The sequence below is a fragment of the Pagrus major genome, chromosome 8, assembly GCF_040436345.1.
Source record: "Pagrus major chromosome 8, Pma_NU_1.0".
Classification (NCBI taxonomy): domain Eukaryota; kingdom Metazoa; phylum Chordata; class Actinopteri; order Spariformes; family Sparidae; genus Pagrus; species Pagrus major.
The window spans coordinates 14,761,614-14,779,088 of NC_133222.1; the positions used below are offsets into that span (position 1 = coordinate 14,761,614).

Here is a 17,475-nt window from a genome sequence, read left to right on the forward strand (position 1 = left end):
ACAGCTGCGCCGCAGAGAGAGGCTGTGAGGAAGTGAAACCTTTGACCCTTGTTCATAAATAAGATGTTCTTGTTTTCACGTAGTCGGAGAAGATGCTGCAAGTCTCTTCGATGTTTAACATTTATCAGGGTCTTGGGCAGTGCGTCCTGCCGGGCATGAAATATTGATTTATACATTGTATACTCTGGAACCCTTTTTATATCACAAGGTCTTTTTCTGCCTTTTTCTGGAAAGATTTTATGTAAGTTATACACATGCTGCAGGCATCTCTCCCTGTGTAATGTTATAAATGTAAATAAATGAAATCAATGTCAACAATAGCCAACTCCATTATGTCATCAACACTGACAGCTAAGCCAAATAATTTTATTTATTGTGCATTATGCAATGTATAAGTCCTGCCTTTTGCCAACACTCACACCTCCCAGATGCCTGCTGCACAAAACACATAATATTAGATTGCTGCAGTGTATACAGGCATCATTTGACTCATAAGTACCTGTGTGAATACAGGATTTGGTTTATTAGTCGCAGAGAAATTGCAAAGGCAACATAAAATGCTCTCCCTCAGATTGCTGCTGGCCTCGTACATAAAAACGCTGTAATGTGCTTCAGAAATAAGGGAAATTTGGACGCACTTGTTAAGCAAGCCTGCCGCTCACCTTGTGCACTTTGCAATGGGAAGTCAGTCAGGCAGCAAAACACTTTCATTTCTCTTGGCAGGACTTCTCTGTGGTCTGTCAATTTCTTATTTGTATTTTTTTGTTCTTTTTTTCATCTCTATAGCCAGTTCAGAGAGGGATTAGACACTTCAGAGAAGGATGACATAATGACAAACCCAGGACATCGTGTCTTATGTGGCACAGGCCTAAGCCCACACTGAGTCACCAGAAATGAAGATTAATATGCATCACTGAATAAAGATGAAGTAAAAGGACAGAATCAGAGGGAGTTTTAACTGTTGAGTTGACCATTATGCAAGAACAACTACGAAATGAACCATGAGGTTTAAATAAATTCACTATTTGGTTATTTAATCTGAGCGGGGCATTTATTGATTTACTTATTTTATAAACTGGATTTAATGTTTGTTTTTGGGAGCAATAATCTGATTATAATCTGTCTCCTGAGCAAGTCTAGAGGTTCAGTCTTTTCTTCCTGCCCAACAGATCTGTCCCTCGTTGGTCCGACTGAAATCCAGTCATCCAGTCTTTTCACTTTGTTCAGTGCTGTGCTCTCTATAATAACTGTGTTGTTAGATGCTTCTGCACTCCAGAGGACCGATTAGCCTTTCCTTTACACTGTGCACACACTTGTGATTTCTATTACTGTATACACCAGGCTAGTGGTGGGTACCTTCATTGTATTGATTGGTGTGGAAGCCCATTTCCACCGATGAGATGGGAAAAAAACCTTAATTATTGTTTATTATCCTTTGTTTTTATTCTGAGAAAGTGTCTCATTATTTTCAGAAACTTTCTCATTATTATGAGATTTTTAGTCATTACTGAAGATATTGAGTCATTATTTTTAAGATACTAAGTCATTATTTTGTCATATTACGTGAGTATTTTAAGATACTCAGTCATTCTATTGAGAAAATGTCATATTACTTTGAGATACAAGTCATTCTTTTGATAAAATTTCTCATTATAATGACTTCAGCCTTTTTTTTCCTTCCATAGATTTTTCTTCCAAACAGTTCTTTTTGTAAACATGCTTTTTGAGTTTGTTGGCAAAAAATAGTCGAGGTGAATTTGAGTTTTATTGCTTGTTTTTTCCTCTTCCCTCCCACCTTTTTTTGGCAAGTTTGATGAAACTGTTGTAAATGAAAATCAGATGTTGAATGAAGTTATTTTCATTTGCAGGGTTAGGGTTCTCTTTTGTCTCTTTATCTCTATTTCAGCGAGGTTTTTATTACGGTCAGTCTCATTATGGTCTCCTATAATATTTACAGTTGATGAGTTGTTTTGTTTCACCACAGTTTTGTTTTCCAGAACTTTCTTTTTCTTTTGTGTATATGAATTTAAGAGACATTTGATCAGCCTAATACATAGGATGGTCAGGAGGAACATGTATTGTATTGATCTAATCCCAGATTTGTCCATAAGCTCGCACATTTGAAGCAAAGAGCATTTCACACTTTATCTGCAAACAGGATTACAGAGTGTCATGCTATAATCCAGCAGCATGGCTCCCTTTATTTCCTGAGCCAATTCAAGAACTCCCAAGTCATCCATCTGGCATGCTTAATGCAAAGCCTTTAACCTTTGTGAGGTACTGTATTAAATAAAATGGACAGCTGTTCACTTCACACTCACATATTCATATCCTCTGCGTCACGGTGCCATGATAATCATCATTATTACATTTCATCTCATAGCCCCTGGTTGGCTTTTTTAAAGCTGTATATCAGGATTGGGACAATGGTGACGTAACCACTTTTCAATTAACAGCCAACCTTTTTTTCCCCGTTGTCTCTGCTGTGAATACACAGCACAGTTTTTTTTAATGAATGTGAACAGCGAGGACTCCCAGGTGACCTGCTGATGCTGTGGAGTGATAATGAAAAGGGCGGATACTTTGTCCAGGCTGCAGGTTCACCCGTTTTATAATATTATTCATTCAGTGAAGAATCATAAACAGGCTTACTGCATGTCTGGTCAGCATGTAGAGAATGAAGACGCAGAACTTAACATGCTGACTCTTTGAACCTGGAGATGAGAGGCGAGTTTGCACCTGCACGGGACTCTGGGAACAACACTTTTAGGGAGGAATACACCGACATCGCCTTTGTGATGGCAAACAGCTTGATCCTGGTGATCACTTCTGTCGTGGGGATTGCAGCGAATATTTTTGTCATATTGGCAGTTTATCACCAGAAGTCACTGCAAACGTGGAATAACGCGCTGGTGGTGAATCTCGCAGTCATAGACATACTGAGGTGTTTAATTGACTGCCCCATTCTGTTAACCATCGTCATGACTGTGTATCAAAGGAGACATGTGGACGAGTTGATCTGTGACACACAAGTGGCCTCTTTCTCTTTCAGCTGCTGCATACAGCTCTTGACGCTGGCCTGTATAAGCGCTGAGAGATACCAGGCCATCGCACAACCCTTCAAAACCAGTCAAAGGCGAATACGGGTCATGGTGCTGATTCCTGTCACATGGACTACAGCTTTTGTGGTGGCTGTTTTTTGTCTGATGTTTGTGAAGGACTCACCAGTGCATGTGAAATGCAAAGGATTACAGAGAGAAACATCACCCTCCTATGACACCTTTGGACTTTACATGTTGTTCCCACTTTGGGCAGCTTGCTTTGGTGCCATCATTGGATTTTACACTCGCATATTTACCCTTGTCAGATCACATAATCGCAAAATATTTGACAAAGGAACTTTCCCTCTTTCAAAAAAGGACAATACAGAAGATGAACTGAAGACAGAAAAAAACACAGTTGTGGAAAAGGGACAAGAAAAATCAGAGCAAAACCAGACCTTGAGCAAAAGTGTTGCTGAAGTGGGAGAAGTGACAAAAGCTGAACCTGACTCATCCAAGAGAGATTCAACAGCTGCTCTGCTGACCTCAACAAAAGCACTGCAATGTGCCTCCCTCGGTTCAGAGAATAAAACAGAATTAAAAAGTACTGTGGAGATAACCGACTTGGAAACAGAACAACCCTGCCCTCCTGCAATGCAGACTGCAGTGCAGACTGAGGAGAAGCCTTTGAAAACAGAGCCGTCCAATCCCTGTGCCAAGAAAGTTGAATCAAAACCATCAAATGGAGATGCCGTTGCTTGTGTTAAGAGCTCAGCCACAAAGCCGCAGAAGGTGTCGTGCAATTTCGACACAGAAAAGCAGTCCAAAGTGCGAGTGAAAATCGACAAAGCACCCTCTGAAATGAAAGAAAGCAGCCCTCATGAAAACCCTGAGTCCACTTCGGTTTTACTGATTGAGCCAAAACCACCTAAGAGCAACAATGGAGGGGGAGCACTGCCTGTTGATACAGTGGATCAAGTGTCTTCATTACCTGCAGTCTCAAGCAATGTCCCTGAAACAGATGCTGCGAAGCAAAACGGGCAGATTGAAGGAGCCGTGTGCATAATGCCTTCAAAAGCAAGTAGAGAGAGAGCGAGCAAGAAGAAGGAGAGCAGAATGGCAAAGCGAGCCGGCTACATAATTGTATCTTTCCTCTTGTTCTGGCTGCCATTGATTACGACTATCCTGGTGAATTTTGCTGTTCACAAAAGCAAAAACACACAGGTAAGGAGCTGTAGAAGTAAGGATGCAACTTTCACCAAAAAGTGTAAGATGTTGCTGTTTGTAGCAACAGTAAGGCCTCTCAACTCCTCCTGGCCCTGTAAACTCACTTTTAGATCCCCAAAAAGCCATGACACAGGCACGTATAAAATCAAGAAGACGTAAAGATGAGTATGATATGCTTTAAAGTTGTATTTTCAAGATATATATCAAACAAATGTGCATATTAAGCGACTACATGTGGGACCTCAGTTCTGTAGGTTGATAGGCATTACACAAAATGTCTCTAATGTTCTCTAACACCTTTTAATTTTCCCTCATTGTTTCAGATAGCAATCATTTGGGACGTGGAGATTCTGTCAGTCTCTGTCGCCTGCATCACGTCACTGAGTGACCCGATAATATACGCTGCAGTGAACCCTCAGTTTCGGACAGAGTTTTACAGGCTCAAAAGCAGGGTTGAATCCATATTTAATAAGAAGTGATAACACTTCCTCTTCTGTATAAATTGAGTCTCAAAAGACCAAATGACCATATTCAACATTCCCTATGTAACTGAATAATAAAATGGTTAACATTTGCAGAGTCATTGTTCAAACATCTACTAAATTAAACCCCAGACGTCAAAGTGTGAACTTGTATTTGGGTAGACGAAGCCTATTATTTTATATGCCGCTGCGTTATATATTAGATTTTTATGCTTGCTGACGTCTCAGTAGATACTAAACACTGCGGAGCAGAGACGCTACACGCTGTGAGAGGCAGCCTGGACCGACGCAATCAGCTCAGCAGGAGGACGCTGCTGAGTTTTCTGTCAAACAATCACCGAGGAACTGCTTCTGTGTCTCCAAGGAGCCTGCAGTCAGGACCCACCGCTGGGCCGGTCAGGTCCTCACATGTCCTCCAGCAGCACCTAATTATTATGTCATCCTCTTATTAGTGATGCTCATTGAGTAATCAGGCAAAACATTATGCAATCCATCTAATTGTGTTCTAGTAAATAAAAAAGACATGGGTCATTTAATGGATGTTTCAGTAGAGCTACAGTATTTATTCTATCCACTGCACCAAATGCACAATGTGTTGATTATTTTGTCCCTTTTTCCTTACCCACTTTATATATGTACTCCATGACAAGATTTGTATTTCATTAAAAGCAATAAAGTGTTGCAGAATTTACATCATAACACACCAGCCTCATTGTGTTTCCTTCCAATCGATCTCATTTTGACTGACAAACCCCCAACAAGAAAGCAGAGACATACTTTTTAATAAAACAGAATTCTGCAATGACAGCATGCAAATCCTTAATTCAACCAGGTAACAGACAGAAATAGTATGCCAACAACTGTCAACTAAATCTAGAAATAAGAGGAGCCAAATTCAAATGCAGTTGATAAAGATCTAACCGAGATATTTACAATATGAAAAATGTACAAAATGGCCCTTAAACACAGTGACATCTACCAAGTCTCGCTTATGAATATTATAATTTAAGAGGAACTCAATGGAGTTGATGTTCTACACTCTGTCATGTGGTTTTCCTGGTCAATACTATGTGTCCACGTTAGGGTTAGTATTAGTTCACTCATATTTCTACCTTGTGACCTAACTAATATGTACCCTGTATAGTTCTCAATATCAATTGTTAATTAAATGACAGTGGCTTTCACATATGATCCATATCAGAATGTCAAATATGTAAGCTAACACAAATTTTGTCGTTTTCGACTTTCACTTGCACATTTCACAAACATGTCAGGATGCGTAGTTTTTTTTTTTTTTTTTACTCATCAAGCGATGACACCAACCAGTTAATGAGTCAGTTAATGAATATTCACAACAGGTGTCCATTCCAGCTGATGTATGTTTTCTGAATTTACAACAGTGAGGGGACTATCAGAAGCCGGTTAATCGAGGGGTTTCAAAACAATCTATTTGAACCGGGTGGTGAGTGAAGTGAGTGCTTTTAATGTGTAAGTAGACTGATTCGATATTCACAAAGATGGTCCTCAGTCAATGAATATGTGTGCTTTGTCATCAGAGGCCATCAAGTTGACCTTTTAACATCTGCCTTTCCTCCTTTGAATCAGAAGACAACAAATACAACTACATTACATATTCAAAAATAAAGTTTTTTTCTCAGTATTTTTAGGCAACGACGATAACCACGCAATCCCAACACTTCCTTGCTCTGCTGTGCTTAATGGAGCAAGATCTGCTGGTTCGCTTTTCCCTCCAAGGCAGCCGTCCGTTCATCACTCTAATACCATGCAGAGTTTGACATCAGATGAGATCACTACTTCAAAAAACCCCCAACTTCTGCTAATCTTATAATCCCTCTAGATTATGGCAGGTTGATGCTCGGTGGTCCCTCTCCTCGGCATCTGGTGCTTCTCGAGACCATTTAGCTGATCAGATAGGCATGACATCTACAAGGCAGATACTCGGACAATGTTGCTCTGAGAGTATGCGGTGGTGGTGGTGGAGCCGTGGCCGTCTGATGAGGTCACCGCCGGGGCAGATAGGCTGACCATGGAGGGTGTGATGTAAGGTTCGTCACATTTCAAGGGCACAGTCTCGTCGAGTTTGGCATTCAGGCTGGAGCGGCTGTGAAAAAAAAAGAAAGAAAGTAAAACACAGGATGAAAGAGGGCGAGAGCCTTGACCTTGTGAGTGTCTCACACAAAGCCTGTATTACAGTCAGTTCTTTTAGACTTTTCTTTACTGTATGAAAGCCGCTTGGGAAAAAATCCACAGTCTTTGTAGAGATTGAATGTACAGTATAATGGAGTTTAGGCTCATGTTACTGCACCATGTATTTCAGTTTTCAGTCTGGTCTAAAGAGAACATACTAACCATTTTAACTATTTCTTTATAACAATTAATTTTTCCATTTTTTAGGTTTGACTGACGTAAAAATGCTCATCACAATGTCCCAGAGCCCAAAGTGATATCTTCGTATCGCTTCTTTTGTCCAGCCAACAGTGTGAAACCCAAAGACTCTTCATTTACTGTCACAAATGACAAAGAAAGCCACAAATCTTCATATTTAAGAAGCTGCAACTCCCAAATATTTGACATTTTTGCTTAAGAAATGGCTGAAACGATTAATCGATTGACAAATAGTTATAGTTCGTGGTGAATTTTCTTCTGATCGTCCACATCCTGTGGATCTAAGACCAAGGCTTGAGACTGACCATACTGCATATCTTACATAACACTCTTTTTACATGTTCTCCATTTTGAACCCCCATGTATTAAATGTGTTTTTTTGGATGCATGTGAACACAAAGTCCACATTGACTGTCTTGTTGCATGTGAGTCTCACACAATACATTACATGTACAGGCATGCATGCTCATGAAAAATAATTTACAATTTCTCAGCTATGTATGACATGTTTCCAACCAAGATTAATGGATACATTATCTCAGTAACCCAGTGAGGGTTGCATCATCTCCATTTGATGGTTTTGTTTCAACTTTCTTGGTGCAGTGTTTGGACAGCTCTGTTTTCAAAAGCTTCTCTTCAGTCTGCACTGCAGTCTGCATTGCAGGAGGGCAGCGTTGTTCTGTTTCCAAGTCGGTTATCTCCACTGTACTTTTTGAAATACATATTAGAGTTTAGGTTTTAAACTCCCTGACGTTTTGAGATATCCAGCTCTGACAATTCTGCCCCAGTATGATGGATCTGAACGTCATGTCATTTTTGTCTTATTTTATTTGTGTTTTATGTGTTTTTTAGGTTTTTGTGGTGTCTTTTTCTCCGTCGTTCCTCCCCAATCCCTTTCCCTCCACTCTCTTGGTTCCTCTACTCCTTTTTCATACATGTGTTTCTCTGCCTTTTCTCCACCTGCACCTCATTCCCTCGTTAGTTAAGTTTGTATTTAAGTCCAATGATTAGCTAAGTCTCTGTTGTGTTTGCCTGATCCTGCTGTTGTGTTTTTGCCTGGTCTTTGTATTCCCTTGATCCTGAATAAAACTTTATCCATTGATCTTCCTGCCTGCTGTCTACTGCATTTGGGTCCACCTTATCTGTTCCAATGTGACAGTGAATGGGATTTTGTCTGTGCTGCTTACAATATTGAATAGTTTCTTTCAACAGCTCCTTCCAGATACAGTGTCGTAGTTGTTTTTTCGATAATCCACAGAACAATCTGTTCAACAGTCAACAGACTATTTCTTCAATACTAGACAGTAGCTCTACTGAGGTGTGGGCTGCCTGTAGATAAGCCAGAGTAAAGCTGAGACTGTTTCTGGAGGGAAATGTTGCTGTTTTGCAAATTTTCTTTGAGCTCCAACACAAAAAGACATTAACATAAAGATAATTAATTAATGAATTATATGTATAAGTGTATGATATACATATATATATGTGTGTATAACATTGTGAGTTGGGTTGAGTTGGGGTGGGGTTAAATGTGTTTACTTCTTCTTAAACCGTTCCTTCCAAATTCATATTGCTGTTCTTGACGTGTTTTTTGAGAGCTTTTTTACTGCTTGTTTTCTTTTGTTTTTACATGTTTGATATAAAAAAGATATCAATCAATCAAAACCAGTAGACATGAAGATAATTCTATGCTTATGAAATCCAACATGTTGAGAAATCACACACTGTAAAGTCTGACAAAGTGATTTTACTTAAATATATCAAGGAAACTAATTACCTCGAAATTACCAAGTAATCTACAGTAATAATTTTAACTTGTTAAAACTTTTAAGCTCGTATAACTTAAATTTAATAGGTTACTTTACTTGGTAATTCCTAGGTAATCAGCTTCCTAGCTATTTTGAAGTTAAGTTAGCTTTTAAATTTTACAGTGCACGTGCTTTGAACTTGTGTTTTGTAGGTAGCAGCACTACCTGTTGGCCACTGGCCTCTCTCTGATCTGGATGGTGCTGAGCTCCTGGTTGTTTGTGCTGGGCAGACTGAAGCTGCTCTTCTTCCTGTGGCGCCGAGAGCAGCACGAGCTCAGTCCATGCGGAGACGAGGACAGCGAGGACGTGCGGGAGCCCGACTTGTTCATCACGGAGATCTCCATGCAGTTGGACTGAAACGTCTGCTCGTCCACGAACTCATGATTCTGCGGAGGGAGATGGGGGAAATGTCGCTTGTGAATCACTCGATTACACCAATGATTGGCTCGGCTAAACAATGAGTGAAGATGTTTCACAGTAAAGACTAAACAGACTGAACAGAATCCACAGCAAAATTGTTTAATAATTGGAAAATGAATCATCAAGGGAGCAGCAATATATTGGCCCAGATGTCCATATTAAGAGCCATCTGTGAAAACATTCACAACTGTTATCCCTGTGACAAATGAGCATGACTTGAAGGTCAGGCTCCAAGTGCGTTTCAGGCTCTGCCAGCAGGTGGCAGAGTGACACCACGCAGTTTCTGACGCCATGCCTCTGAATCATGCATCCTTTCTTATACGTTCCTTCTGTCAATCCTGCACTGCACTCTGCCATCTATAATGTACGCCATGAGAAGCCTGATGTAAACATGTATGCCGCCATCTGAATGCCATGAAGCCTTTATGGAGCTTCTCCCAGACGACTGGCAAGCATTTTACTGGGGGGAGGATCATCTAAGAGGAGGCACACTGATTTACTGCCTGTCCATGTCTCTCTGTACCGGGGTTTAGAGCTGCAAGTGTAAAACTCATGTCACAGGCAGGCATTAAGGAGCTCTTACATCTCTGAATTATACATAGTGTAGAAATTAAGTATGCTGGTTTGTTTGAAAGGAATAATGTTACTGGCTGGCAGAGTCATGTTATCTTTAGCATGTTGCTGGAGAGGGGACCAAACATTTCCCATCCCCATTTACAGCTATTTTTAACTCGCGCTGCATGTGAAATGATTGTACAGTTTGTGCATGGATGAAAAAACTCACTTTGTTTCTATTTGTAACGCACTGTAACCGGCTGGCACCACTGATGATAGAGCGCAGGCTGCAGAAGTGATGCAATTTTGCATAAAAGGAGCTATTTTTTACTGTGAGATGTATACAATCTGTTACCAAGATAGTAAGAATGAAAGATGCCAAAGTGAGTGTGTATTTTCCAGTGGACACAGCTTTTAAGTTTTAGGAAGAAAAGGGATTTTTTTTTTTTTTACCGTGGTCTTCTCCAGGCAGTGCAGCAGGTGATGATGCTGGCTCTCAAAAGGAGGGTGAGGGGCCTTCCCCACCAGGGCTTGTCCTGCCTCCTTGGCGGCCTTCAAACAGACAGAGCAAAGCCAAAATGAGCAGGTTGACACTCTGCATCGGAACACAGTTTCAGGCAACAGCTAGCTCGGTTATGTAGTGGAGAGTATGCAAAGCACTGAGGGTTGAAATGCTGATCTGTAGCACGGCAGCCAATCTACTGAGAACCTAGTGAGACGGGGATTCTTTAGAGATGCATAAAGACAGCGGCTGATTACAACATGTTACACTGATAGAATTGGTTTTGCCATTCTTTCGCTGATTTGGTGAGAAAGACCAGAAAAGTCAAATTAGAACTGAGCTCATTTCAGTGCAACAGCAGTGGCACACCTGGACACAGATCGAACAGATTGCACCAAACACGGCACGGAGTCTGGACCACAACAACACTACACACGTTGATGGAGCTCTGCACGGCGCTGGGATGGAAGGTATGTTGTGTTAGTCTGCACTACAACCTGGATGCTCGAGAAATAACACACAGAACACACGGCAGATCAGAAACAGAGTTTAGAGGAGATGCAGGCTGAGCAGACACAGCCTCCATGGGCGACCTACTGTCCAGTAAGCCTCCGGTTCCCTCCTTCCCCTCCAAACCCTGTTGGACAGACATGCAGAGCTTGGTCATGAGTCAGTGTGAGTGTAATGGCTGAGCTCCACCAGAAGGCAAGTGTGCCTGCCTGGCCCTCCTGCTGTATGGACAGAGAGAGAGTGTTGACGGTGCATGTCAATGCTGCAGCGGAGAGGTGCGATGTAAGAGAGACGGCGATCACACTGAAGCACTGGAATGACAGCAGCCCCTGTGTTACAGCATGAGAAGCCCCGCCCCCCCCACTCCCTCCCCTGTGTGTGGTGGCATGGCCCCCGAGCAGAGCGGCATGCAAGCGTCAGCGAGGCCCCGGTCAGTCAGCCCCCAAGCCGCCGCTTGGTCTCGTTACCTCCTCCAGTGAGTTGATCAGGAGCCCATTTTGTTTGTAGCGCATATAGGCATTAGTGCCTCGAATCTTCGCAGCACGGATTCTAGCAAGCCGAGTTTTCTGTTTGAACAAACAGACCTCTGTTTTAGCCTCTGACGGTTTGTCTGTCACACTAATTGGCTCTGTCTCCCTCTGGCAGTCACAGTATTTAGTAGGGAGAGGCCATGCTTAAATCTACCATTAGGAAATTCTGCCTTAGCAAACACTTTTAGGAAGAAATGCACATATTGTTATCGAAAAGCTGCTGACACTATACTCTGAAGATCATTTGTTCAGTCATTGTCACTCTCCCTCTTATTCCTTTCTCCCACTGAAATATACTCAAGCAAGTTTAGCCCACCCAATACACACATACACAGAAACACAATAAAAGATTAATATTCTGGAAGATAGTGTTTGCCCTGTCATTCTGTTACGTGCGGATAAGACAGGGACAGAGAAAAGAGTCAGATAGAGGCAAAATAGAGAGAGATAGAGAGAGGAAGGAAGGAAGAGGGAGGCGGAGGAAGGGGGAGAGTCAGTACCCTCTGGGCTCGTCGTTTCTCCGCCCGCTGGCTTTGGTGGTAGATACGGCTGAAGTTTGACACTATGACAGGGACCGGCAAGGCGATGACCAGCACCCCACTCAGAGAACATATGGACCCAAACACCTTCCCCACGATTGTTTTTGGCACCATGTCACCGTACCTGCAACACAGAAAACAGACAAACAGTGAGCACACGGGGTAGGAAAACAAGAAAAAAACCAACCTTTTAAAGAATCAGCTCGCAGGCCTGTTTTATCATGTTAGTTGTTGTGTGTTTAATGTTATTTTTACTAGTCTTGAAATAGTAACAGTGACCTTGGATTATTTCACAACTTCAAATAAGAAAGTCACACATTTGAAGTGGGTGAGGAATAAATAGGACTTTTGTGAAGTCACTTCTGCGTGGCCTACTTTTCTTCATGCCATCGTGATGTTTCTCTTTTAAAACCCTGTTTCATATATAATTACACACCTGCTGGCACCGGCTAATGCTTTCACGTCGTGACCAAACGCGCTACATATCCCCTGTGACCTCGGTTAGCCAAACAGCTTGTGAAAGATACAGGGTGTAGTATCACATCGAGTAAAAGCAGAAGGGGGAAGGGAACAGTCAGCGTGATGCTGCACCCTGGAGAAATCGTTTAAGTCGGTGGGACATTTGTGTGGTTTTGTTTTTCTGCGTGCATCAAAATGGACCCTGAATATTGAATGTAGATAAGCGGTGAAACCACACTGAACATGTTTGAGACAAAGCCAACAGCGGCTCTTTGTGCAACACTGATCCGATGGTGTACCTCAGCACATGCATGTCATTTTTCAACATCATAGAAATGTTGAACAGGCTGCATTCAGCATGAACAGATTAATGGTTGTACATATGTCAGACGAGACTGAATCATCCCCATTAAAGAGATTAATGCGCCTGTCTTCTATCAGGCAGTCGGACCTGTCTGTGCTCAAGGTAAAGCTAGAATCACACTGTCTTCATGATCTCGCTTTCTTTGCATTAGCCATCGCCTCCGGTGCCATTTGCAGGAAGTGGAAAACTACAAATCATTCTGCTGTTTTTAATTGTTGTGTTCAATACAGTGTGAAGATTTGTATCCACTTACTATTTACACACTGCAGTGTGAACAACAGTAAGTGAATTAATCGCCGTTCATACCGACGCAACGTTTAGCAGAAAGAAGTGGTGGAAAGCAACTTAGTACATTTACTCAAGTGCTGCTCTTAAGTACAGTTTTCAGGTACTTTAATATTTCCATTTTCTGTGACTTACACTCCTCTATAATTCAGAGGCAAATATTTTACTCCACTATGTGTATTGGTAGACTTTAGTTACAAGTTACTTTTCCGATTTTTTTTAACAATACAGAATATAAAAATATCTGATACCATGAGAAAAAATTGACTTTGAGGGCATAACATTTTTCAATATTCATTAAAAGATAAGCATAGCAAGAGTTATGTACTGTGCGATTTTAGCTTTTAAGGTAATTGGGTGTGAGGAGGGTGGCCACTGCAGCACTGTGTCTGTCCACTTGCTGTCAGAGAGAATAGAGAGAGAGAGAGAGAGAGAGAGAGAGAGAGAGAGAGAGAGAGAGAGAGAGAGAGAGAGAGAGAGAGCACTGCTGGTATTACCATACTGTGTAAAATGAGTACTGAAACAGTTTCAAATATTCTGTCTCAATATTTATCAGTATTATGATATTTTTGACAACGCTACGAGCAGCTAAACTATATAAAGCAATTTAACCACCTTTACCAGCTTCCACATTAAAGTGATGAACACATTAATGCAGCATTATTATAATCCAACAACATAGAATATATTATTTTAATAATGAATGCTTTTACTTTTGTTACATTAAATTCATTTTGAACTGGCACTAGATAACCTTTTTGCTTTAACTTATTCTGAAGTAAAAATGCTGAATGCATAATGGCTGTATAAACCTCGCTTTGCCACAAAAATAAAGGTTGAATTACAGCACAAAGGAAACGAGTTTGCCGGTGCACAACCAAAACAGGATGAGGCATTGTTTACCCTGTTCGCTATCCCCCAGTAACAGTGGAAGAACTGGAAGAACCGTGAAAAAGAAGAAAACCCAGCTGATGGAGGAGGCTAAGGAGGCGAGGAGTGAGAGTGATAGAAAGCGAGGTAAAACAAGAGTGAACGGCATTCACTCAATGGAGAGGGCTCCAGTGTTTATATGTGTTTCCTCTTACCACTGGGACTCGAGACGGTTCAAAACTTCCATTCTCTCTACAAGATCAGTAAGTAACTAAACCTGCATACTTAATAATACAACCAAGTGTTTAACTCTGCCTTTTCATAGCACTGAGATCAGGGTTTCTAGGTCAAATATGGATTCTTACGGTTGTTTTTTCGCTTTGGACAGTAGCCAGGCTGCTAGCGACAACGGTGCAGTACAGTAACACCAGAGGGAAATGCTATTTCTATAAAAGTAACAATTTAAATGCATGGCTTTTTCCTGAAACCAAGTATTTTTACACTTTAGTGTTGCTACTTTTACTCAAATTCAAGATCATACACCTCTGTCAGTGAGTTCAGTATATTTCTGATTCGATTATGTTCAGTCCAGTACAAAACTAGACTATACAGACACATTTTATAAGGTTAATGTGAAACAGAGTCGTCATATCTTGATTGTTTCCGTGGCTTTGTGGTCTTTTATTAGCTTCTGATAAGGATATGACGTACAGGCAATAGTGACTCAGTGAAGTCGGTTCACATTGAAGATTTGTTCTTACATGTACTAAACATTTCCACCACTCACCAGCCTATATACTACCAAGACTATCAAACTAAACATTTAGTCACAAGCTCTGTGACATCGTGTTGGTGATAATTCATTCAATATCATAATTAGTCATTTCTCCCAGGCAATTAAAAGCACTAGACACAAAAACCTGCAAATTATACCCACAAATCATTTGAACATAGCCTGCATGTTCATTAATAGCCTTCTGCGGACACTTTAGGGCACAGGAAGCACAGGGATTTAAGAAAAAAACGAATGATTTAGAGCATGTTTGTTTTCCTTGTCTTTCTAAACATCCCTCTACATGCTGCAGAGGACCTGCAATCCACAGGATTGCAGGTGGGTGAGATGAATGATCGAGAGCCTCATGCGCAAATGACCTGAGAAGACCATTACCTCCTGAGAGTAAGATGAATGCAGGTAGGAAAGGACATCAGCATTGCTCAGTGGCTGTGACAGCCGCGCGTCTCTCAAGTGAGGCAGGGTAATGTGAATGTATCGCTACACGGGAGGTTGACTATTTCATAAATGAAGTTGTCTAATGCCCACGGCCGTCTGCTTGAGTCATTAGCCTCAGGTTTCCATCACGTTGGGCCCAACAGCCTGGGCTTTTACAGAGCTTGGGCGGAAAGATGTAAAAGTGGACATTTTAATATCACGCTTGATGGGACTTCATGTACAACAGTTTGCTTTCAAGTTGAGTAATCTCACGCAGATGTCATTAGTTTTACAGTTCATTACAGGTCAAGCCATTTTCCTATGTAATCACCGGCGAAGCCTGACAGCAGGTGTCAATTATAGATTCAGGATGTACTGTTGAAAGCCTATTAAGAGATCCACATAAAAAATGCAGAGCAACATTCCCCCACATTAATGTGGCTGCTCACGTGTGTGTTATTCCAACAGGAGGGGTGTCAAGATGCTGCTGGATGTGAAAATAAGTCTGAACAGTCAACTGTGGAATACAGCGAATTGCATTCCTTTCAGCGGCGAGCATCGTCTTTTGAAAGCAAAGCATCGCAGTGAGCAGGTGAAAAAAGGAAGGAGCACTCGGGAGAGAGGCACTAACAGTGATGGATTGTTCATAAGGGGGAAGCTGAGATACACAAAGCTCTGCCTCCTGGATGACGGCAGAGGCAGGAATTAACAGCGGCGAGAGATTAAAGTAATGTTCCTGCTTTGTTCTTGTTGTCTCTGACTACCAGGTACCCACGTTTGCTACCCCGAGCTGACATGGGTGAGACACGAAGATGGATGGCCAGATCCTTATCCACCCTGCAGAGGAGGAAGAGGAGTGTCGGAATGACTGAGTATCAATTCCCCAGTTCCACCCACCTGAAACCACGCTGCGCACGCACTCGCAGCGGTCTTAAAAAGCAGCGCATTGTGTAGAATTGTCCTACAGTGAGATGACAGCATTGCAGATGAAGCCCAGCGTGGTGAGAGAGAGAGCAAAACTGGGGGCTCGCCTCAGACGGCGTAGGAGAGGAGAAATGTCAGACTAAAAGGAATATTTGAATTCCAGAAGCGGGGCATGAATGTCCCCGCCCGGCTGGGATAATAGACCAATCAAACATTCATGAGTCCCTGTATCAACCTGCGTGGCAGAGTTTGTGCGGTTGACCTTAAAGGCGGTGCGGTATTCCATCAGGGGGTGCTCTGAGACAGATTTCTGAACATGACCTCACCGCCTCACAGCTAGCGCTGACACCCAATAACATGGACACGCCTGGACACACAGGAGCACACACACACAAGCAGTGACGAGAATATGCACTCATTTATGTGCGTGTTTGTGCGTGAAAAAGGCCTTTAATTTGACATCTAGTTAAACCAATCCCCCTTCCTAAAAAAGCAATCTTGTTCCTTGATTGTCTTCCAGAACCCTGTGTCTGAAATCTGACTGCCATCTGGTTAGTGGGAAGCGAGAGGAGAAAAAAAACAAACAAGATATCTGGATGACTTTACAGACACGTCATTTGTTTACTTCTCCTCTCTGAGACCACTTAGTTCTTTTATTCTCAAATCAAACAAAATGAAATTAAGTCTTTCCAGGTAAAACGAGCCGAAACTGTAGAAAATCTGACCTTTTCGGGTTATGTTCACCGCTGTGTACATCAGCCTATTAAAGCGTTCGGGTTCGGTTGGCAGGGCAAAAAGAACACTTACATAAAAACACCCCTCTTAAGTGAGAACAGGCTCAAGTTTATGATGTAATCACAGAGGTCTAAAGTAAGTCCTGCTGTCCCACCAACTGACATGCCAGTTGAGATCACCGCCAACAGCTTAGCAGTGCTGACAATTAGGATCCAAGGAGGATTGTGGCAGATCTTTGGGCTGAGAGGGCTTTGTCAACCGCGCTGAAATCCAATCATACACTGGCACCTCTGTCACGGTGCTTCTAGCTTCTACTTCCTGGCTTTTACCGTGAAACTAACTCGCCTCTTTGCTGAAGTGACTGTAGTAAAGCGGCATCATAAAAGCAAAGGGGAATGAATGACGCTTAAACGGCCTCACAGAGTCGGATTCCACTGATGTGAGCGATCAAGGTCAAGGTGTTCAAATGAAGAGAAAGCCTGTGATGGAGATACCGGAGCTGCTGGACTGTGTGCGCCCATCCTATTAAATCCGTCATGGTAAAGACATTGAATCTCATCAAACTGCACTTTGATCTACTCCACTTTGATATTTCAATGGGAAGCAATGGA

General features: G+C 41.9%; 2 protein-coding genes across 2 annotated transcripts in view; one reads left to right on the forward strand and one right to left on the reverse strand.

The window, feature by feature from the left end:
• The first annotated feature begins 2,720 nt into the window (after positions 1–2,720).
• Positions 2,721–4,747, forward strand: LOC141000943 (uncharacterized). The gene is made up of 2 exons (XM_073471829.1): positions 2,721–4,265; positions 4,592–4,747. The coding sequence occupies exons 1-2, from the start codon at positions 2,721–2,723 to the stop codon at positions 4,745–4,747; spliced, it is 1,701 nt and encodes a 566-aa protein (XP_073327930.1).
• A 1,947-nt stretch (positions 4,748–6,694) lies between these two features.
• Positions 6,695–17,475, reverse strand: part of LOC141001496 (A-type voltage-gated potassium channel KCND2-like) — a 35,283-nt gene continuing 24,502 nt past the window's right edge. Inside the window, exons 2-6 of the mRNA XM_073472585.1 lie at positions 11,979–12,141; positions 11,416–11,514; positions 10,390–10,488; positions 9,127–9,347; positions 6,695–6,872 (exon numbers count right to left, since the gene is read on the reverse strand). Coding sequence (XP_073328686.1) covers positions 6,695–6,872; positions 9,127–9,347; positions 10,390–10,488; positions 11,416–11,514; positions 11,979–12,141 — 760 coding nt within the window. The remainder of the gene's footprint in view (positions 6,873–9,126; positions 9,348–10,389; positions 10,489–11,415; positions 11,515–11,978; positions 12,142–17,475) is intronic.

Bases quoted from the DNA above. Each gene is read 5' to 3' on its own strand.
- LOC141000943 (XM_073471829.1), top strand. From the start codon at position 2,721: ATGAGAGGCGAGTTTGCACCTGCACGGGACTCTGGGAACAACACTTTT. The intron at 4,266-4,591 runs GTAAGGAGCTGT...TCATTGTTTCAG, and splicing joins ACAAAAGCAAAAACACACAG to ATAGCAATCATTTGGGACGT.